Source organism: Ascaphus truei, chromosome 2, assembly GCF_040206685.1.
Source record: "Ascaphus truei isolate aAscTru1 chromosome 2, aAscTru1.hap1, whole genome shotgun sequence".
Taxonomy (NCBI): domain Eukaryota; kingdom Metazoa; phylum Chordata; class Amphibia; order Anura; family Ascaphidae; genus Ascaphus; species Ascaphus truei.
Window position 1 is genome coordinate 484,505,979 of NC_134484.1, and position 24,653 is coordinate 484,530,631.

At 44.3% G+C, this 24,653-nt stretch overlaps 1 protein-coding gene across 4 annotated transcripts in view; it reads right to left on the reverse strand.

The window, feature by feature from the left end:
• LOC142488051 (uncharacterized) overlaps positions 1-24,653 on the reverse strand; it is a 311,597-nt gene that overhangs the window by 171,608 nt on the left and 115,336 nt on the right. For 2 of the 4 annotated variants that reach the window (XM_075588410.1, XM_075588409.1), the window contains exons 3-5: positions 17,892-18,138; positions 17,492-17,605; positions 16,665-16,778 (exon numbers count right to left, since the gene is read on the reverse strand). The exons of 1 other annotated variant lie outside the window; for it this stretch is intronic. In XM_075588410.1, coding sequence (XP_075444525.1) covers positions 16,665-16,778; positions 17,492-17,605; positions 17,892-17,910 — 247 coding nt within the window. In that variant the 5' untranslated portion in view covers positions 17,911-18,138. Of the gene's footprint in view, positions 1-8,037; positions 10,364-16,174; positions 16,289-16,664; positions 16,779-17,491; positions 17,606-17,891; positions 18,139-24,653 lie in introns of those variants that run through there. One more of the 4 variants, XM_075588415.1, reaches the window with a different exon arrangement.

The following is a 24,653-nucleotide window of genomic DNA, read 5'->3' on the forward strand; positions in this document are numbered from 1 at the left end:
GAAATACGGTCCAATGTTTTATCCCTGCCCAGATGACCACCCCAAGGGACAGTATGGGCTAGAGTGAACACAGATTTAACAAACGCCTTGGGAACCAATATCTGTCTGGTGACCTCCCCTGTTTGTGTCTGCCTATTCACCCTATACAGGATATCATTTGATAGCTCAAAATGGGGGAATACTATCACCCCCTGTGCATTCAAAATCTGCTCATCAATTTTCACCACCTTGTCATACTGTCAAGCAAGGACTGGGTCTTCCCTTTGCTTCTGGCGAAAGTCAGGGAGATACAGGTCTGGTAAATCTCCAGGGCCCATATCCCCCTCCCTCTGGCCATCCCCAGCCATCACTTGGGACCTATGGCTACTAGAATTGTCACCTTGAGACCCAGATTTCTGCAACCAGTCATGTTTGTCAGAGCGTCTTTGCTTCCGAGTCTTTTGAACCCAGTGTCTACTGGGAAAAAGGTCTGCCGAGAAGGGGAATAGTTTGCCAGGGTTCTCCTGGGCCATAGAATAAGGCTCCTCATGAGAGACTGGAGCCATTAGGTCCGAAAAGAAAGGCCAGTCCTGGACGAGCACAACGGGGGGAGGGAGCCAAGGAGAGACTCCTACTTCAAGGTAGGCCTCCTGACCTTTTAACTGTAGCCGGATTTTGGCCATCGGATACCGTTTTACATCGCCGTGTATACATTCTATACTCCATGGGGAGTCAAAAGAACACACGTTAGGTGGTAACAGTTCCTGGAGGACCAGAGTTTTCCCAGAGCCCGAATCTACAAGGGCCTGGATGGTTTTTCCCCTAACCTGGGCTGGAAGTAGCCAGTGCTTGTAATTTTCTCCAGTGAAGGCCGAGGCGACAGTCCTGCTGAAGGAACAATCCATCTGTGGACAGTCCACCTGCCGGTGGCCTTGTTCTCCGCAGGCGGAACATGGAGAGGGTTCCCTCACAGGAGGGGGTCGTGGATAGCGCTCCGCTGGACCGGATACTGGATACCAGGCATCTTGTGGGTCTTGTGGGCGACGTCCTCGGAAGAACCTCTCATTTTGCGACGAGCCGACATCAGGAAGGAGATGAGGGTCTCGGCGGGGACCAGCATTTGGACTCCGCCCTTGCTGCAATGACTGCTCCTTCCGTTGGACTTGGCGGTTGCGCATGGACGGGCCGTAGGTTCCCCGTTGATCCGACCTCCCTCTTTGGGCGTCCGCAGGTGCCGGTGGAGTCGGACCTGTCGGGTCTAGGACACTCGCCTGTTCCTCAGCCCCAAGGAAGTTCTCCACGAGTCGGAACGCCAAAGCTAGGGTTTCAGCCGCGTGGCGTTTTACCCACGAGCGTGTGGAAGGGGGTATTATTTGTAGGAATTGTTCCAAAACCACCTGCTCAAGAATTGCCTCCTTAGTGCACTCCTCGGGTTGTATCCAGCGTGTACACAAGTCCAATAATCGCTGAGCGAGGACCCGGGGTCTCATCTTAGCGGCATACTTCATGTTTCGGAACTGCTGCCGGTAGGTCTCTGGGGTCAGACCTAAGCAATCCAGTATGGCGGCTTTTACTTGTCGGTAGTCCATTGCCTGATCTGCAGGGAGACCCTGATATGAGGCCTGGGCTTCTCCTATGAGTAGCGGGGCCAAAGCAGTTGCCCAGCGATCTGCAGCCCAGCCCTGAGCTTCGGCATCCCTTTCAAATGTCAGTAAAAAAGCCTCTGGATCCTCGTTCGGAGCCATTTTCCTCAGGAGTATCGGGGGTTTGTTTGTTTGCAAGTTCTGGACTGGCAGACCCCTGGAATTGGGTCAGCAGCTTGGCCATCCGCTCATCCTGTGCTTTCTGCTGCTGGGTTAGGAGCTGGGTTTGCTGCTGCAGTAGTAGTTGGACCTGCTCCTGCATTAACTGTCCCTGCTGTCTGGTCTGCTCGCACAGAAACTCTTAAAAAAATTCTTCCATTTTTCTCATTCTTGTGTGTGTGTGTGTGTGTGTGTGTGTGTGTGTGTGTGTGTGTGTGTGTGTGTGTGTGTGTGTGTGTGTGTGTGTGTGTGTGTGGCCCTTTAACTGCAGGGGGCTTTCAAAATCCCACTTCTAACACCATATGTTTCAGGGTACATGCAACTACACACGCGGGTTCTTTGGATAAGGCTTATTTATTTGAGCCTAAAAAACATACATCACACCAAAAACAAATGGCTTCTCACCAGCAAACAAAAGAAAAACAGCTTTTTCTTCAGCAGAAAAACAAAGTCACTTCTTTTTAGCAGGCAGAGCAAAATAGGTTCTCTTTAGCAGACAAAACCAGAATAAGGCAGACCATCTTTTGTATGCAGGAGACAGACAGTTCAACACATAAGTACTTTGCAACACAGACCTTATATCAGTAATCTCTTCAGCACTTTCAGTCCTATCTCCTCACCAGCCAGGCATTTGTGCACATCCTGGGGTTTTTAACACACCTTAATTAGGCAGCTGGGATTCAACTAATTGCCATGAGAAGTTAACCTCACCACTGCTGTACTGCAGATTAAACATATGTCTGCCAGACATATAACTGGTGGCTTTTATTTACCCTGTCACACTGTTGGCCCAGGAAAAATCTTATGCCCTCAGGGTCCATTTCGCAACTTACAAATTGATTTTATTGAAATGCCACATAGCCTACACTATCACTATGTTTTGGTTGTTGTTTGCATGTTCTCAGGATGGACTGAAGCATACCCATGTCAACACTCAGATGCTCGTTCTGTGGCTAAAAAGCTACTACATGAGTTCATTCCTAGATATGGAATTCCTCAGCATATTTTTTTCAGACCAAGGCACACATTTCACTGCCGCAATAGTTCAGGATCTAGCTAAGGTCCTAGGTATTATCTATCATCTGCACTACCCCTATCATCCGCAGAGCGCTGGCAAAGTTGAGAGGACCAATGGGGTCCTAAAGAATAAAATCAGTAAAATTTGTGCGGAAACAAAATTGCAATGGCCAGATGCTCTCCCATTAGCACTAATGGCAATCAGAAGTACTCCTCAGGCCAAGACGAGATTAACTCCTCATTAAATAATAATGGGTAGGCCAATGGTTTGTGCCGGCACATTAGAATTAATGAAGCATGATCATGCACTCACTGATGACTTAATCAGCGTGTATTGTATAAGATTAATGAAATTTCTTAAGTCTCTTCACTCACAGGTACAAGCAGTACAGTCTACCAAAGAAAACACAGAGCAGCATCATCTCCAGGAAGGCGATTGGGTAATGGTCAAGCATTTCCTACGTAAGCACTCTCTTCATCCCAGATGGAAAGGTCCTTTTCAAATTCTTCTCACCACAGCAATTAAAGTAGCAGAAAATTCCTCCTGGATCCACGTAACACACGTGAAACTCATTCCAGCTCGACCAAAGACATCTAAAGCACAGCTACATCAAGTTAACATTTTGACGAGTCAAAAACTCTGACTGTTAACCAACGAGTAAAATAAAATACCAGGCCTGGTTTTATCAGAACATTTCAGTTTTTCAAAAACTCAAAACATTCTATTTTTTCAGAGACTCAATATTCCTGATTTCTATCAGAACATTTCATTTTTCAGAGACTCAATATTTTTATTCTTTTATAGTGTGTATAAGTTAGAATTTTAAGATGTATGGACCATTGGGTCTGCAAAAGTATAACCCACAGAGAGATTACAAGATTGTCATGATGATGCTCTGTGGAGCTTTGTCAACAATACTCATCTGCCTGTGTTCCTTATACATCGCAGATATCTATCACCATGGTCAAGGTAACACTACACAAAGCATCTCACCCACAAACATCACAAAGTCCACTGATACATCCAGAAACAAATGAGACTTACATTTAACCCCTTGGGAAAGTGATAATACATTTATGGACACATGCAGAACAATATACCAGAAATTTGGTATTAACGAATCTTGCTGGGTATGTGCCTCATAATCAGGAGTCACCTTGGATTGGCATTCCTTACAGTATACCCAGGAAGAATTAACTCCTGCAGCAAATGACACACCAAGATTACCAGATATGTTGACTGGACAATTCTCCAAAGAATTTAACAGGGTACCATTGATGAATATTATTCCAGTGGGAGGTTGTCACATAAGCAGTACAACTGGAAATGTTTCCATAGGTGAAGTCCTCCCTCCCACAAATGACACTTGTTTTCAACTAGAAATATATGTAAACAAAGACCGAAGATCAATTTCCTATTGGTACAAATGCATAGATAACAGTACACTGAATCAGACACAATATAGAGCAAAACAAATAGCAGCAACAAAATATATAGCTGCAAACACATCTTTATCAGTAGATGCAACTTTTCGAGGATGCAGAAACTTTACTCTACCACGTGGAATTTATTGGCTCTGTGGAAAGTGGGCATATAGAATCTTACCTTGCAATTGGATAGGATCTTGTTATTTAGGGAAAGTGGTCCCTGCATTTACAATCACCAAAGAATTACCTGCAGGGCGTCTCAGAAACAAGAGAAAAACACCAAACACTGCAGGACTGAAAAGTAGTTTATGGAGAGAACAATTTTGGGCTAGTTTATTTCCAAATGTAGGAGTTGGGTTACTATATGACAGGCGTAATACATTAACAGATGTGTTAGATGATGTCCTCAATTACACCACTACAGCTATTGCATCACTAAACCAAGAACAGGTTCAGATCAGGCTTATGGCCTTACAAAACAGAATAGCTTTACATTACATTTTAACATCAAAAGGAGGTGTATGTGCCCTAATTAAAGAACAATGTTGTGTTTTCATCCAAGATCAGAGTGGCAAGGTACAGCATGAGTTAGACAAGATAGAAGAAATTCAAGAAAGACTTAGGAAGGAAGGCGACACAGACTGGGACCCTTTGGGACTGACTGGATTGGTAGGATCACTAGGAGCGAATTTTTTGAATGCGGTAATGTGTGTGATTGTGATACTCGTTGTCATCTATGTTTGTGTTACGTTTGTCAAAGGCATGATCCACAAATGTGCCACCCCCTATGCAGACATAATGTCATTGTTTGCAGAACCAATTTACAGAAGTTCCTTGAAGAAAAAAGATGCCAAGTACAATGTTCTAACTCTGGAAAAGAAATTGGCCGCAATGCCATACGCCACCCTCGTGCACTGTCCTACACCCTCAAGCAGCATTATGAGATGATGGAGCACCCCTGTGCCTCCCAACGTGTTACTGGACTAAAATGATACCAATAATTCTCAAAAAAACAATGTTTTAAAGAATTAGAGGAGGGACTAACGAAGTTGAGACATTATGGGGTCTGGCATAACAACATAACAGCATTTAGGATGAAGCCATTTTGTGTGAATATTTCAATCTGCCATCTTGTCTTGTCTCTGTCTTGTCTTTGTGAGTCTAATTTCTGTGTTTCATTTCTGTATAAACAAATGTGTGAAGCAGAGAAGGGTATGTTTTCGCTCTTAGCTGACTTTATTGATCTTTCCTCATCCAATCAGCTTCAAATTGAAAGTGTAAACAGGCTAGAGGTTGTGAGAACCCGTGAGATAAGCTCAGATTCTTACAGAGAAACTGGTTCTCATACAATATGCCAGGTGGCAGAATAGGCATATCCCATTTAACCCCATAATGGTTTTTAGCTGACAGGCAGTTATCCAATATTGTTATGTATTACAAAATGACATCGGCTGTAATATTGTTATGTATTACAAATGAGGTAATATTAGTGACGCGCAAGCCCCCATTGAGGGAGGACACTTTTTAGTATTTAGGGTATAAATATATGGCATACCGTGTTATTGTTAGAGAGCTTTTTTTCAAAAAGCTGTCTCCGTTGTGCACTTGACTTGAATAAATTCACGTGTTATTCTGTTTCAAAATAACCTCAGACTGTTTTTTATTTACACTTTTCACAAGGGATATGCACAGGGACTCTGCCTTGCAAAGAAAAATTGAAAAAGGGTTCATGGTTTAAGGAATCTCTGGAATTAGTACAGATACAGCTGGTTCTGTTGGAGTACAAGGTTCTGGTTCTATGTATATAAAAAATGCTGTAAAGATACCCCCTTTAAACGCTGTTATATTACTAATTTGTTTATCCCTTTGGAAACCAATAAAAAAGTTTGAAACAAAAAACACACTTGTGTAGGTATAACAGTTTTACTGCACAGACTAATAATAATATTACTCCAAAACATACAAGCCTCACAGGGTGGTACCCCTTCACCGTGCTCCCTTTTGCACCGTGTCCTCATCCTCTTGGGTTTACCCCCAAGTACTAAAATGCCCCAGAGCACCCAACAGTCTAGTGTCCACGGAGTCAATCACCCTCCCACGTGTGTGTGACAGCGCTGCCCCAAAAGCCCATGTGTGGTTGGTGCACGTGGTGAGATCAGATATCAGCCGGGTATGTCCACAACTAGGCGTAGCAAGGATGAATATGGGATCCACGGATCCGAAGTGATAAACCGCGATGCCCCGCCTCTAGATTGGGTGGGCCCCGCGTAAATTGTACCACCTCTGTGGTCATAAATGGATGATCTGGTCCCAGATCAACCTGGTCCAGGATGGAGCCACGTCCTGGCTTTGTTCCTATGCTCTGATTCTACAGGGCAGTGTCCCTGCAGCAACCAGCTGCTCCACAGGGGAGTCGGGGCCTAATAGGGGATATCTGGCCTATTGCAGATGCCACAGACACCGGCACATACCTCTTACCCCTTCCTTGTCCCTGCTCCAACTGGCATGGCTTGCAGTGAACAAAAAGTATCTATCTGCAGAGCAGGATTCAGGAGCCCTATTGGCAGATATACGCTATGTGACTCTGTCCCAGAGGCTCATTGGATATGTTGTCCCTGCTTGGAGCCTCTTCCTATAGGCTGCCGTGTGCGTGCTTGTCCTGCGAATGCGCAGCATCCTGCGCATGTGCAATTGCCTCTAAGATGGCGGTGCCCTGCAAAGGGAGCCGCATGCGACGCCTTTCCCACACCTCTGGAAAGCCCTTCCCCACTGTATCCGACTAGCACCCTCTCTATCCACCTTTAAGACCCACCTGCTTAACGAAACATACGAGTAGCACCATGGCTGATAATTTACAACTCGTACATAAACTTTGACCATTTGCAGACACACTTACCAGAACACCCTCCTACCGTCTCTGTACGTTCTTCTACCAATTAGATTGTAAGCTCTTTGGAGCAGGGACTCCTTTTCTTAAATGTCAGTTTTATGTCTGAAGCACTTATGTTTTATTTGTATTATTTATATGATTGTCACATGTATTAGTTCTGTGAAGCTCTATGTACACTAATGGCACTATATAAATAAAGATATAGATACATAGATACCTACCCTGTGTAAACACTTGGGTGACAAGGTTTTCTTACTGAGAAACATTGTATACACTCTGCACATGGGAAAGGTTTCTCCCCTGTGTAAATGCTCTGGTGTCTGAGGAGTGTCCTCCTATTACAGAATTGATTATGATGTAATCCCCTTTTATGAATTGTTTGGTGTGTTGAGGTGCCTCTCAGTGCTGAAATGTTTCCCAAATTCTGTACAATTAAAAAGTTGCTCCCTTGTGTAAATCTGCTGGTGTAACAAGAGGTCCCACTTTGTATAAAATGGTTTACCACACTCTGAACAAGCACATTATTTCCCCTGTGTGAATCATGTGGTGTGTGAGGTCATTCATCCAAGAAACGTTTTTCCTATACTCTGTCCATGTGAAAGGCCTCTCCCTGTATGAATTTGTTGGTATCTGAAGAGGTGACCTTAACACTGAATTGTTTCCCACACTGAACAAGCAAATGGTTTCTCCCATGTAAATACTTGGGTGCGACAGGAGGTCACACTTTGTACTGAATTGTTTCCAACACCCTGAACTAGGGTTAGACAATAACAAAAATACTTCCCACCATAAAAGAGTATTAAGTAATTTATCGTGATAATATTCAGCAATATATTAACACCCAATAGAAAGCAAAAAAGCAAAAGTTCTCAATGTTCAAAGTCATTTATTGTGAAACATATTTCTTATACAAATGCATTTCATTCTAAATAACATGTAAAAAAGCTAATACATTTTAGTATATTTTAATTTTAAAAATAAAAAATATTTCAATGAAAATGTTACACTAACTACACCCACACTCTCGTTTTCATTTATTTCCTGGGCACAAAGTTAAGATGACAAATAATACATGGTTACAAATACAGTTACATAAGTGAACAGGGTATACATTATATACAAGACATTGCATGCACAGTTAAAGATAATATATATTCTAGGCATATGTAACAGTTACAGACCAGATTAAAATGTGAGACAGCCTTAGTTTTAAAAGAACTTAAACTGGTGGTGGATGCGAGAGTCTCCGGTAAGTGGTTCCAGTTTTGGGGTGCACAGTAACAAAATTTACAATTACCCCCTCAACCCCCCTTCTCCTGTACACATTAATAGGGCATGAGGAGGCGTGGGTTAATGGGCATGGGGAAGGAGGTCAAGAGGCACGGGTGAGAGCCGAGAGAAATACGGGGGAGGAGAGAAAGGGGTTGAGTCATGGTGGAAGGGAAGGGATAAGAGGCATGGCAGAGGGGAGGTGGTTAATATGGAGGGGTGAGATTACCAGCAGGAGGGTTCCTTATAGCTGCAGCATGTGAAAGTCAAGGAGCTCCCAGACTCACTCCCACTCCACTGTCTCTACCAGACCCACACTCAGTCCCCTCTCTGACACAGTCCCCACCCCCATGCCTCCCTGCCAGACGCACCCCCACTCTGCAGCTGCTGATAGGAATGTCAAGTATTGTGCTACTGTCCATTTTTATTACTGCAGTATTACTATGCTACTGGTATATTGCCAAACCCTACTGTGAACAATCACATATTTTATCTCATGTATGAATCCTCATGTGTGTAGGGAGGCTGATCCTCTGTGAAAAGCTTTCCCAACATTATGTACATGGAAATGGTTTCTCCCGTGTATGAATCCTGTGGTGTCTGAGGAGGTGGCTCATTTGAGAAAAGTTTTTCTCACACTCTGTACATGTGAAGGGTTTCTCCCCTGTATGAATCCGCTCATGCTTGAGGAGCTCCGCCTTTGTAGAAAATCTTTTACTACACTCTGTACATGTGAATGGTTTCTCCACTGTATGAATCCGCTCATGGTTGAGGAGAGTCGTATTCAGAGAAAAGCTTTTACTACACACTGCACATGTGAATGGTTTTTCTCCTGTATGAGTTATCTGGTGTCTGAGGAGGTTTATCTTAGTACTGAATTGTTTCCCACACTCTGAACATGTGAATGGTTTCTCCCCTGTATGAGTCATCTGGTGTATGAGGAGACTGCTCTTCCTTCTGAATTGTTTCCCACACTCTGTACATGTGAATGGTTTCTCCCCTGTATGAATCCGCTCGTGGTTGAGGAGCTCTGTCTTCCGAGAAAAGCTTTTACTACACTCTGCACATGTGAATGGTTTCTCCCTTGTATGAGTCAACTGGTGTCTGAGGAGGTTTCTCTTAATACTGAATTGTTTCCCACACTCTGCACATGTGAATGGTTTCTCTCCTGTATGAGTCATCTGGTGTTTGAGGAGACAGCTCTTAAATGTGAATTGTTTCCCACACTCTGTACATGTGAATGGTTTTTCTCCTGTATGAGTCATCTGGTGTCTGAGGAGGTTTCCCTTCATACTAAATTGTTTCCCACACTCTGTACATGTGAATGGTTTTTCTCCTGTATGAGTCATCCGGTGTATGAGGAGGTTGCTCTTAGTACTGAATTGTTTCCCACACTCTGTACATGTGAATGGTTTTTCTCCTGTATGAGTTATCTGGTGTATGAGGAGGTGGCTCTTAGTATTGAATTGTTTCCCACACTCTGTACATGTGAATGGTTTCTCCCCTGTATGAACCCTCTGATGATTGAGGAGGGTCCTCTTAGTACCTAACTGTTTCCCACACACTGTACAAGTAAAAGGAGTCACTGCTGTCTGAATCATCTGGTGTGAAAGAAGTTTCCCCTTCAGTGAGAAACTGCTCCCACCATTTGTACATGTAAAGGTTTGCTCTCTAGTGGGGACACAAAGGTGTGTGAGCAGGTCCCTGTCCAGTGAGAAGCTTTTGCCACACTGACAACAGAGAAAAGGCTGAGCACCACGGCTTCTTCTTGCATACCTTTTGCTGGACCCATATTTATAGTCCGTCTCCGCTGTGTGCTGTACAAGGTCTGTAAGTTCACCACCATTTGGCACTGGTTCCTTGCACGTTTCTAAAATGTGGCAGGAATCATTGCTTTTTGGCACTTCTGGGCTGCGAGGAGTCAGACAGCTTCTGGATGCATCAGAGCTCCAGTTCTGTTCCTCATTCAGACCGTTCTCTAACAGAAGTAAACAAAAAAAGACAGAATAAATGTTTTCAGTCTGTAAATCAAATTACTGAACGCAAATTACAAATCCAAAACACTGAAGAATCTATTTCACCAATACTTAATTAACAAAATATTCTCATCACCCAGGGTTTTAAAATTGTGGCACATGGACATCCAGTGGCCCCTAATGACTGTGGTGGTGGTGGTTCCCGAAGGCCTGAAATGTATTTGTAGCAGCTCTCACAGTGAAATCATTGATACATATATAACTTGTATTTATTACTGTATTCATTATTTAAGTGTACATGTACATCCTCCAAATAATTAACATTGAAACTGTCCATGAGAAATAAAGTTAAGGAACTCCTGACCTATCATATTAGTAGTGCGTTAATAATATCAACTAAACCAGACAGCAACCTATAGTGTGAAGATACTGTAGATGCCCATGTATGTATGTCTTTATTTATACAAGGCCCGCAGTGTACTCAGTGCTTTACAGCAGAAACAATACGGTACAGGGAATTATAATACAATAAGTGCAACAAACCCAATCATACAATAGGAACGGAAATCCCTGCCCTGGAGAGCTTACAATCTAAGTGATGCAGCGACTACACTGCCCATGTAATCTTCTGCCATAAGACCCACATAAACTAAACTGCTCCATTTTGTGTCATATTTTGTCAGTCACAAATACTATTCATATAATTTCCCAAGCACACGGCCTTGGTGTAATATTTGACTCCTCTCTTTCCTTCTCCTCTCACATTCAAAACATTGTAGAAAAGAAGAACTGGAGGCAAAAGTAGATAAAATAAGAGTTATTGAGACACACAGCGCAAGTTAAAAGAGAAACCTCCAACGCGTTTCTCGCATGGGCGCTTTATCACAGAGTGTTTTCCTGAGTCTAGAGAGTGTCACGTTATAGACACTCCCCGCCGGAAACACTGCTTACATGTATCTCAGGTAAAAACGTCCCATGGGAACAAAACAGTCCAGGGAAAATGTAACCACGGAAAGAAGGCAGTATAACTGTGGGGGAGAAATCCAGCAAAAGGACACAATAAAGAATACAATAACAATAAACTTAATTAGACTCATAAGGACAATAACAATTCAATGAAAAGGCATCTAATTTAAAAGTGGATAGGATGTGGAGGGAATAAAATTCTTAGATTAAATTAACTGTAACACCAAATAATATAATTACGTGATAATATACATATAATAAATGTAAACTCAACTACCAAGGCAAAGAACAATTTGAATCTTGATAAGGGCAATATACATAATGAATAAGATGTAATTAAATAAACCACACTGAGAAAATTGCCACATTAAGGATACAATACTACTCATCAAATGTGACTAGGAGAGACACATATGTATCTCAATGTTAGAAACAAATGTATATGAAACACACACAGTATTATATAACCTGAGAATGGGCAAAGGAATAATATAGCTTAGAGCAAATGTTTTATGTCCCATTCTGTATTAATCCCAAAAGGGGATAGAGAATTAAGTAAGTGGATCCAAAACATCTCACACTGATTAAGCTGTTTAATTCTATCATCCCCTCGTGTAGGGACAGGTATAGATTCAATTCCCTCGTGTAGGAACAGGTATAGATTCAATCCCCTCGTGTAGGAACAGGTATAGATTCAATCCCCTTGTGTAGGGACAGGTATAGATTCAATCGCTGAAAAATGAAAGGTGGACAAGTTTCCCAATGTACAATTTGTAAAATGTTTGGAAACTGGGAGCAACTGATCTAGTTTTCTAATAGAAGGAATGTGCTCCATAATTCTGACCTTCACTGGTCTGATTGTCCGCCCAACGAATCCTCGACCACAACCACATGTCAAGTAATAAATCACAAAATTACAATGAATAAAAACTGGAATTGTGTGTGTTTTCTTACTGTGTACAATATCAATAGATTTGATAGGATTGGCATAGCAACAAATACACATTTACCACATTTGGAAAAAAACATGTATTAAATTTGATTCATGAACACAGTCTGACCTGGAGGTAAATAAACTAGGCGAAAGATAGTTTGCCAAGGATTTAGCCTTTCTAACTGCAAATATTGGTCCTTGTTCAATTGACTCTTTAAGGTCTTCCTCCAAGGTGAGCACTTCCCAATATTTCTGTATGTTTGAGCGGATTTGATCTATGCCGTGTAATAAACAGCGGATTGGATCCTTCGGGAGTTCCCTGGTCTCTCCTTGATTTAAACCCCCTGGCTAGAACCAGTCGAACCATAAGACAGTAACTCAGCATGAGTACAGAGTTTGGCATTCATGTAAGCCTCCTCTGTATCCCCTGTTCTGTAGCCCCTGACAGAAACTCTTTTTGCTAATTCGGTGTCCTGTTGATCAAAAGAATCCTCGTTAGAGCAAAGCCGCCTTAGGCGGAGAAATTGGCCCTTGGGTATACCACGGATGAGTGACCTGGGGTGATTGCTATCCGCTTTAAGAAAGGTATTTCTGGAATTCTGTTACCTATAAATGTCAGTCTGTATTTCTCCTGTAAGGTCAATAAATAAAGTGATATCTAAATAATTAATCTGATTAATATAGTGTTCATAAGTAAAGTTAAGATTCAACATATTGGAATTAACAGTATTGATGAAAGTGTCCAGTGAATGTGAATCCCCTTCCCAAATCCTAATCAGGTCATCAATATAACGCTTGTAAAAAATAGCTACACACAAAGAGGAACTCCCGCACAGCTGAGAAGGTGAACCACGGTGAGGTGCTAACTAGGTAAGGGAGATAGAGTATACAAGAGAAAAGGGAGACCTGGTATATAAGCACTCAATCACTGCTAATGTATAGTGATAATATTAAAATACTTTATTATCAAACAATGAATAAAATAATGGGGTTTAAAATAAAGGGCAGATCAAACAGCACGTGACTGTGAATCTTATATAACATAGCTGTGACAGCTACGTAGATGGAACATATGGGGGATCCTTGATAGATATTCAGGATCCCATGCTGTAAGTATACTGCCTACTATTGATATAGTAATAGGACCAATGTAAGACCGCTATTCCAAAACTGTTCTACACTGTGCTGATAGCAAAAACTGTACAACCACTCATGTGAATGGTAGATGCAGACACATTAAGTGGGATGGATGGTATATCTTAGGCAACACCTGCGCAATGCGATTGGTATATATGAATATGTGGTTACCTATGTGATAGAAACACTAGCCACAGAAAGGCCCCTAATTGACGAGTGGGGTAGGTAAGATTAACCCCCTAGCACCCGACAATAGCAGCTGTTCGCTCCGTGGGAGGTAACACATTAAGCATCTGAGAAAAATATCCCCGTATGTATGTATAGCAATGAGAACAGGAAAAGGCAATTCAGGTCAATTAGCCAATAAAGTAACTTTATTACCATTCATAAAGTTAAGCTATATCTAAAGACTGGATATTATTGTGTATCTAGTGACCCTAAATGAGAGGGTATTGTTTAAGCTGGGGAACCAGGTTAGTTGGCCCAGCAAACGTTAGAGAGGCTGATACTATTGTATAGTTAGATCCCTAAAAAGGGATAGGTGTTACTTTTATGGTTTCTTTAAGCGACGGTGTTTGAAATGTTTAGTGTCACTTATTTATTATTTATTTATAAAACATTTTACCAGGAAGTAATGCATTGAGAGTTACCTCTCGTTTTCAAGTATGTCCTGGGCATAGAGTTAAGACACTAATATGAGTAAACCGCCCAAGGTAAATGGCTGAGTGCCTCAAACATGTATCTATTGAATCTGCAGTCCTTTACTGGGACGAAATAAAACAGGCAGAAGCCTGGAGTTACGCACTATATTGCTACCTCTTATTCTTGCGTTTTTTCTAAATCAACCCTAGAAGACTGGTAAGAGCCCAGACAGACGTCAGCGCTACGCAAGGGTGGCGTTTGTCACTTATGGTGGAGAATGTGGGTCGACACTAAGTCTGTGGGTTTAGAAATAAATGTGGGGGTTTAAAATGGCTGCCAGCCGAAGAAAGTACAGACTCTGTGAGTAAAGTGTGAAAAGTATTGACGCAATAGCACCCCCAGAGGTCAGGGTGAAGAATATAGCTGAAAGTGCAAAAATGGAGGAAAAAATGTGTTTAATGTCTCATGTGTCTGATCACACAAAGTGGTGTCCTTTCAGGAATGAGCGTCTGAGTACCCAGTGTGTCCCCGCAGAGCAGTATGAGAGGGAGCACGAGAAGGTCCAGAAACTGAAGCAAGAGCTAGAGGAGCAGAGACGCTGCTCCATCCCCAACAGTCAGGATGACCAGGAGAAAGAAACCTGGGAAAGGCAAGCTGATGGGACCCTAGCAACGAGATTTGTAGAGCGTAGACGTAATGAAGACAGAGTTCCTAAACGTAATGAGATGCGTTCATGCACACAGAGCCAGCACCAGGAAGAGATGGAGGCTCTGAGAGCAGAATTGCGAGATGTACGCAAGGAACATGATTCTCTCACAAGTGGACTAAACGTATTGAAAAGGGAGAAAAGCATTCAAATTATTCAGAAGCCCTGCAAATCTCTTATCCAAGGAAGAAGGGAGAGAGAAAATTATCGGCGTATACGCGCCACAACGTTCGTGCTACAGGCTGCCTACAAAGGGATGAAAACTCGTCAGTTTAATCATCTAGTTCTCCCTCACCTGCTATCCTAATTAAGGAACAGGTATTTATGGCAGCTAGGTTTGCTGCTTCATTTTCTCTCCTAGAGCCCGGAGGCTGGGGGCACGCTGCTCCCCTGTATGCAGTTCGAGGAGGACGCCCTCATCATGACCTTCACTGTCCGGAAGAATTGCCTGGACTCTTGGGACGCTGTCCCCCATCTATCAGTTAAGCTATGTCTAAAGACTGTGGCTATTATTGCGTATCTAATGGCCCTAAATGAGAGGTTATTGTCTAAGCTGGGGAACCAGGTTAGTTATTTTTTATTTATTTATAAAAATGTTTTACCACGAAGTAATATGTTGAGAGATACCTCTCGTTTTCAAGTATGTCCTGGGCACAGAGTTATAAAAAATACATGGTTACGATAAAAGAACAGGGTTATACAGGGAATTCATAGACATTTCATGGACAGAAAAGTTGGAAAATTGGGTACAGGGAATAAAGGGCTTATGTGTTTCAGATAGAAATAGAGCAGCTTTAACATCAACTAACATCAGCGAACGGCAGAAAACGGCTCACACCGTTTGGCTGCCCTTCGGCTGCGTCAAAGGCTGTGCGCCTTTGGAGCAATGCAGATGTACGCTGGGTGGGTGAGGTTGAATCTGGTGCGTCTGTGAACAAAAAGATCTTTTCTTTGTCCCCTTGGCTCATTAACATTCCAGTGGGTGGGGCTGCAAATTCAACAAAGAACAAGCACATGTTAACCCTTAGCACGCTGTTCCTGTGCAGAGGGGAGCAGTTCTTGGGTGGGCCCTCATCAGGCTTGCGCCTTTGGAGCAACGGAGATGTACGCTGGGTGGGTGAGGTTTAATCTGGTGAGTCTGTGAACAAAAAGATCTTTTCTTTGTTCTGTGAATTTGTTTTCCCAAATGCGTTTTATTGTATCTATTGATGGTCCGATACCTATAACTCTGCAATTCCAACCTTTTATACGTGTTTGTGTGCCATATTGCACTTCTAACTCTGCTGCATGTGGCTTGTCCCAGAACACCCAGCAGGCCTGGGGACTTCCTATGAGAGGCAATGAACCATGAATATTCACTAAATGTGACCATGCTTCTTGTAACAAGATAACACCCCTTTGTGCAGACAAAGGGGAAAAGGTACTCACCAGAGACAGGAAATGGAACAGTTTCACTCTTTATTGGTGTCAGATGTTCCTCTGGGTTCGGTTCTTCTTTCTCTGACTTAATCTCTAAACTCTCCAGTACAACCACTGGGAAAACTGGCAATAAGAAAAGGGAAACCCATCATGTAAAGCTGGGAGTGGGGGCGCTTCTTGTGATATCAGTATACAGAAATACTCTATACTGATCCCTATGGGGGAGGGGTGAAGTGATTGATTTTACTTTATTAATAACCCTTTGAGTGCTGAAGAAGTTTTTACCCCCAAGTGCTGAAAACATTTTGGAGCTACCAATGTTCAAACCTCAATAACACTAATATCCTCAATATAACCTTAGATGAATCATTTTTTTCATTAGTACAGGTATCTTATAATTGTATGCACGCTTTAATATTATTTCCCAAAATATTGCAGACATTTCAGTCCATTTTTAAACATACTGAATACAGATAAGTGAGGATGTAAGGGTACTTACCACAAACAGGAAATGCATCTATTTCTTCCTTTATTGGGGTCAGATGTTTCCCTGTGTCGGTCTCTTCTTTCTCCGACTTAATCTCTAAACTCTCCAGTACAATCACTGGGAAACCTGACAACAAGAAAAGGGAAACCCATCATGTAAAGCTGGGAGTGGGGGCGCTTCTTGTGATATCAGTATACAGAAATACTTTATACTTATCCCTATGGGGGAGGGGTGAAGTGATTGATTTTACTTTATTATTAACCCTTTGAGTGCTGAAGAAGTTCTTACCCCCAAGTGCTGAAAACATTTTGGAGCTACCAATGTTCAAACCTCAATAACAATAATATTCCCAATATAACCTTAGAACAGCGGTGGGCAAACTAGGGGTGCACGACCCCCAAGGGGGGCGCGAGATTACCGGCGGTTGGCGCAGGGTTTACAGAGGCCCAGCGTGCTTCCCGAAGGCACTTAAATTAAACCATACTAACCTTGATTCAGCCGGCATCTGGAGACGCGGAACAATGGCAACGCGGGCTGAAATGACGCCGCTGGGTTATGTGACGTCACGTTGCTATGGCAACGTGCCATCACGATGCCCAGGCGCCGTGAATCAAGGTAAGGAGGAGAAGGGAGGGGTCGCACAGAGAGGAGGACATCCGGCAGGGGGCGAAGGAAAAAAAGCTTGCGCCCCCCTGCCTTAGACAAATGATTTTTTTCATTAGGACAGGTATCTTATAATTGTATGCACGCTTTAATATTATTTCCCAAAATATTGCAGACATTTCAGTCCATTTTTAAACATACTGAATACAGATAAGTGAGGATGTAAGGGTACTTACCACAAACAGGAAATGCATCTATTTCTTCCTTTATTGGGGTCAGATGTTCCTCTGTGTCGGTCTCTTCTTTCTCCGACTTAATCTCTAACCTCTCCAGCACATCCACTGGGAAACCTGGCAACAAGAAAAGGAAAATCCATCATGTAAAGCTGGGAGTGGGGGCGCTTCTTGTGATATCACCTCCTCTGATATTGGTATAATATAATACCTCTTGTAAAGAAATGTATTACTAGCCCTTCTGGCAGAACATGACAGAGGTGAAGATATATTATCTTCTTACCTGCTGATGGTTCTATAGGAAAACAAGATTAGTTTGGGTGTTTGACTCGCATAACTGCAAAATAATCAGATATTCCCTCCTTGCAGATTTCAAAGACACCAAAATATCTCCTCTACTCACTTAACAAGCGTGGATACATGCTGGCAGTGGGCAGCGCTGCTCTGGGGGTGCTGGCAGTGGGCAGTGCTGCTCTGGAGGTGCTGGCAGTGGGCAGTGCTGCTCTGGAGGTGCTGGCAGTGGGCAGTGCTGCTCTGGAGGTGCTGACAGTGGGCAGCGCTGCTCTGGAGGTGCTGGTAGTGGGCAGTGCTGCTCTGGAGGTGCTGACCGGAGGTTACTTAATCTATATGTGTTGGATTTTAGAATGAGCCTGTATATAAAACAGAATTGGAATGATCAGTTTTTTTTGGACAAATATACAGGATTTAGTATCAGCTTTTTCAAACCTAAATCATTAACCCCAAAGGAGTCGTAGAAGACAGGGGCACCAAAAAACACATATGGTCCATTCTCAAACAGGAACTTCATTTCAAACACTGCAAAACTTTAATGGCTCAGGATTGTGTCACAACATAACCATCTAGAAAAGTATAAAGAGAGTTGGAGATTAGCAGCCAAAAGACCAGTAAAGTCCTCATAGTGTAACATAGTAACATACTGTACAGTTCCATAGTATGAATAAAAAGCAGATACAGTAAGTAGCCAGGTCCCCCTCACCTGTGGTGATCGCGAGTGCCGCCGAGCAAAGTGGCGGACCCATTGGATGGCCGCAGGAGTGGGGGCCGATCGGAGCGTGTCCATCGGGTTCCGGGAGCTGGGCGCACTGTTGGGGACTCTCGGCGGCTCCCGCGAGGGGCGTCGCCATCTTCCTTGTGGTTGCGCAATTTGTCCCAGCAGCCGGTGGCCATTACGGAGGTTGGCGCATGCGCAAAGGAAGTGCGCGCGAGGCGGCCAATGGGAGAATAGCTCCCAAGAAGAATACAGCCCCCAGGGTGCACAGGGGCAGGTGATGCCAGGTAGCTAATAGGGCTGTAGGATCTCCCTGCAGAGGAGATTGGATACATTTGGCATGCTGAGCCCACGCTAGTCGGCGCCAGGAGAGGCTAGGGGAAGGAGGTGAGGGTGCAGGGGTCAGTGACTCACTGCACTAGGCCAGAAGCCCCCTAGGCCCGTTAGCTCTGAGCCACCTAGTAGCTTGTGTTGCTTCAGGGACAGGCCCCAGATTAGGGATCCTGCCCCTTACTATTATGTGCTAGTTAGGGACACAGCAGACGCTGCACTTCTCATCCAGAGGCTTGGGATCAAGCCTGCTCCACAGAGAGCGGAACTGTACCCAGGGTGGACCGCCCTGACGATCATCTCCCCGGAGGAACCGGACATCGCCAGAAAGGTCGTCGGATCCTTTGCGGAGACCCTTTAACGCCCAGGTGCCGTCGCACTGAGCAGGTAACGTTACACACGTGTATTCGCACATAGTGGCAGCGCTGACCACGGGACAAGGTGGGGTTATACTGTGGACACGGTGTGGGGGATTACGTTATATCCTACTGCAGTGCTAACATTGAATGTTATGTGATTGGTATGTTATGCGCATATATGTAGTAAAGTCAGTCCTGTTTTACAACCGTATGCTTACCGTGATTAGAAAAAATAGGAGAGGAGCTCCCCTCTGTGTGCTCCAAAGCAATGGCAGCGGATGTGGTGAAATGATGAACAATTGAATAGTAATAATGGGTGGATGGGGCCACGGTGAAGGTTGAAGTTCATGTGTGATGTAAATCCCAGACCAGTATGTGTCACCCCCTTATGAATATGACCGGGTGCCCCACTCCGTGTCTGGTAATGGCACTAAGGAATATCTAATGTGTATAACAGAGGCATACCGGCAAATTAATATAATGAATGAACAGGGGGGACACTTAACTGAAAGCTGATCCTCGATGATGATAGAACCGGCGTGCAGGGCAGTCAATCACTCGGGAGGAACTCGCAGCGCTGCCAGCTTCTTGTTTCAGCGTGAAGACCCAATGGGAAGTAGCGACGCTATGACGTCATCATTCTGCGACCCGCCCATGCTGGTTCCTGACAGCCTGTGTCTCTCTACCGGGACCGCCACAAACTCGCCTTGCAGCTCACACCGTCAGCCGACCACCACCCCAGACACCACAGGAGTTGAAGATATGCCGCCCCCCAGCGTGCTCCGAATGAGACAGCAACATAGAGTAGTAGGAGATATTCGGGCACTGCATACAGTGAAAAGTGAGGCTGGAGTAATCTTGAAAAAATACTTTATTGTGGCATATAAGACAAAATTAAAAGCACAGAGTCTCCCCTGACGCGTTTCTCACCTCTCAGGGCTCTTTCTTTGAGAGGCTAGAAACGCGTCAGGGGAGACTCTGTGCTTTTCATTTTGGCTTATATGCCACAATAAAGTATTTTTTCAAGATTACTCCAACCTCACTTTTCACAGTATGCAGTGCCCGAATATCTCCTACTACTCTATTTTGCTTACCGTGATTGTTTCCTGTGAGGGCCTCCTCCCACTCCGTTGGGATCCCTCCCAGGTGGAGGCGTTGCACCACGAGATTGTTATATGTGTGTTCCCCAGGCTCCCGAGCGGAGGCTTAGGCTCCTGAGAGCCATACAGGTATACACAGCAGTAGTAGCGTCTGTATTCACAGGGAATACCCGTTGCATTTGGAGGCGCTGCCGAGAGCAGCCCTAGGGTGCCTGTGACAGGGTGAAGTTAACCCCTATCAGTTATGCCTGGGAGACATATGTCTGAGTGCTTCATCCAGCACTCATAAGGGTTAACTCAGGTGGAAGCTAGGTAATCAGGATGTAAGCTGACACCTGATAAGCAGCAAGGTATAAGATGATGTTGTTACTGGCAGTAGCTGCCTGCCTTAGACCAGAGCACACTGCTATGTGTGCTGCTAGCCAGACGGATACATCAAACTAACTACTGCAACCAAAGTAAGACTTGTTCATTTGTTTTTCCTGACTGCTTAAAAGACACTTACGGTTTGGTTATGGTTTAGCCAGCCAGCCTGCTAGATTGGCCTGGTGTGTTAGTCAGTCCTCCCAATGTGGAGCAGGATTTGTTTTTGTTTAAAGGGACAGTGTACCCACATGTTATGTTATGCTGTGGAGAAATAAAGCCACTGAACATTTTCATTATCCTGAAACTATACGTGTGGACTGTTCCCTGACCTCGGCTACAGGCCGTCCTGCCACAGTGCCCTACTCAGTAGTTCACGTAGTATCCTATCAGTCAGCATGCCTGCGCTCACGCCACCACGCCGCAACAAGTGGCCGACTGGGCCGAAAGACTAGGAGAGGTCCTGTGACACGTAATCGCCGTAGAAGGGGTACCTGCCGATGTACCCATGTTTACAGTCTGCAGCGCAGTAAGGACATTACCTGGTCTGGCGGGAGCCCGTCTCATCAGTAAGCACTACAACATTGACCAGCAAGAGAACACCCTACTGCTGGCCACCGAACAAGCTCTACCCCCTGATAGACGCCCACAAGTAGTGTATCTACCAGAGACTTTAATGCAAGGGTGTCCTCTCATTTACCTTGGAACCGTTTCCAGTTACGTAACTTCCCCTACCAGACAGAAATTGCGGCCTCATTCCAGCCTCAGATATGGACGAATACCGGCGCAATCAGTTCCTCCGAGGGGCCATTCCCACACATCACATCGTGATCATGATTAGGTGCTCACTAATGGAAGGGCCTCCCCCTACATTCATGGACATTTTGGGGATCGTCAAGGGGCATGAAGCCTATACTAAGCTGCATACGGGCACCAAGGTCAAAGATCCACTTGCGAGTGACATCCGGGAGTCTCCGCTCGCTGGGTCAAGAAACCTGTCGAAGAGGAGCCACCCAAGTCGCCCTCACTGAAAGGCCAAACTTCAGGGAGATCTTCACCCACTTACTCGAGACAACTTTATCCCAAGGATATCATCTGCTATGGCTGTGGACAGAAGGGCCATTTCTCCAGAGAGTGCCCTGACGGAGTTAACCAAGGAAAAAAAACTCCAAGTAAAGGAAGCTCGGCTCGGTCCATGATCTGCCGGGTACAGACCACCGAAGCCAACACGTCCGAGGCCACCCCGGCACCTCCCGAAGCTCTTACTGACAGTCAGGTAGGCCCCTCTGCCATCGTGCGTGTGGTAGTAGAAGGAGTCTATGCCTCTGCTCTACTGGACAGCGGATCCCAAGTGACCATAATATACTGCCAATTCTATGACCAACACCTCAAACACTGTCCCCTGCGGTCGGCGGAACATATGAAGGTGAGGGGGTTAAGTAACAAAGATTACCCCATCGATGGGATTGTGAGAGTTCAACTGGAGATACTCAAACTGAACACTGGCAAGAAACATCCCATGCATGTGGAGGCAATGGTATGTCCGAAGCCTCAAGGACAATGTCAGTACCCGGTCATCTTGGGAACGAATACTGATATAGTGCGAGCCGTAATCAGAGCATACCTGAAAGAGACCAACGAATTACCTATGGCTAATCCACTCCTTGACCCTGTACTTCGGGAAGAGTGCAACCTAGTATATGCCTTAGAGCGTCACGGGGACCTCTACAATCGTCAACGCGGACTGACGACCATTTTACCAGGGGGAGTGCAACGCATAGCCGTCTGGTGCTGTTATCCCAATCGAGATGAGACCGATCATCTTTTCTCTCTGGAGAGTACTCCTGAGGAAGAGGTTCAGAGTGGGTATAGCGTAATACCCGAAGTGAGAGAGTGGACGACCAAAATTCCACTACGAACCTACGTACAGTATATGTTCAGAACATCTCCCCATTCCCGATGGACATTGATGCAGGACGAAGTTTGGGCAGCATATATCCGGTCAGCCATGTGGGCTTCAATATGTAGGCCAGACCACTAGGCCAGTAAAAACACGTATTCTGGAACACATTGGTAATGTGAGGAGAGGTGTCACAACGCACTTTTTATCCAATCATTTTATTACAATACACCAGTGTGACACTTCAGGACTGAGGTTTACAGTGCTGGAACATGTACTGCCCCACTGGAGAGGTGGGGACAGAAATGTCGCACTGAAAAAAAGAGAGAGCTTTTGGATCTTTTCTCTCAAAACCTTAGTGCCGCAAGGCCTGAATGTGGATTTTGAGTTAGGTGTTTTTCTTTAGTATTTTTTCATTTTCATTATATATTAATTTAATAATTTATATATGATTTTTATGGGATTATATTTTCACCTATTTTTTGGAATATTTTTACTTGAGTTCATCGTTGTGATCCGATCTATGTCTGATATGTCATAAATATGGTCAAGACCCCTTTTAAAAATATGCCTTACTTTGTGTGTATGTATATGGAAATTTGATAATATGTTGTCTCTTAATCAAATTCTCTTTGTCTTATATTTTTAAGATTCATCTATCGCTGTCCATTATGAAAAGTTGATAAAATTAGGACTATAGTAAGCGATGTATGTGATAGATCAATTTTTTTAAATATTTTCTATCTTATGATTCGTTCCTTATTAATATAAAGGTAGAATCTTTTTTTTTTTTTTTTTTATAACTTTCATTTTATTAGGTGAGACAATACAGACATGTTAACACAATCCATTGGCTTACAATGCGTCACCTTGTTTCCGTACTTCTCCTCCAATCAACATACAAAACATGACATGACATACCGGACGGACAAAGGAACCAGGGATAGGAAAAAAAGGGGGGGGGGAGGAAGGGAATGGGGGGGTGGTGAGCGACACTGGCGGTTTTTGGTCTATGCCAGTTTAGGCTTCCCTAATTAGGTCCGGGACCGCAACTCTTTATGTGGCTGTATGTCTACTTTCCTCTACTAGTTTGGGATATCCTTTAGCTAAATCTTCCTTTTTACGTCGCTTACCCCAGGGCCTAATGTCTAGGATCCATTTCGCTACCGGAGAACGCCTTTGCTAAATATCATTGCAATATGTTGGTAAGATCAACCCCCGGGATGTCTGTCTGTGTCAGCCAAGGTGACCAAACTTTTAGAAAATTTGTGCCGGTGTCGTTGACCAGACTTGTCAACTGTTCCATCCGGCAGACGAACCAAATTCGATTTCTGATTTTGGGTATAATTGGAATCTGTGGTTGCTTCCACAGTGCTGCGATCTCGCATCTGGTGGCAGTGGCAAAGTGCGCAACTAGTCTGTGTGTTGCGTTCGAGAACCCCTGAACCCGCCGGCCTAACAAAAACAGCCACGGGTCCAAGGGGACCTCGATCTCCAATAGCCGTTGTAGCCACTCCTGTACTTCCTCCCAAATCGGGGCCACTTTTGCGCACGACCACAGCATGTGGAGCATGTCTGCTCTCTCCCCGCACTGTTTGGGGCAGAGCGGGGAGTAGCCTTTGACAAATTTCGAGAGTTTTGTTGGGGTATAGTACCAACGCATGAGGACCTTATAGGCGTTCTCCTTTAGCGTGGTACAGATAGAGCTCTTCGCTGCTGCCTGTAGGATCCTATCCCAGTCGTCGTCTTCTAGTGTGTCCCCTAAGTCAGCTTCCCATTGCCTCATATAATTAAGTCTAGGTGCGTCAGCTGTCTCCGGACAAATCACTTCCCTGTACATTCGAGAGGTTAGTCCCCGTGTGTCCGTTTGTCTGGCACACAACTGCTCAAAATTTGTTCTCCGTGGCCGAATTGGGGTCTTGGTATAGAAGGCCCTGATCTGTAAGTATCTAAATAATTCAGTATTCGGAATGTTTTTTTCCTCTTTTACATGAGCGAAGGATTTAATTACACCCTTGCTGCCTAGATCGTAGAATCGGAGATAGCCTGCTAGGATCCACTTTGTGAACTGAGCGCTGTCTAGGCCTGGAGCGAAATCTGGGTT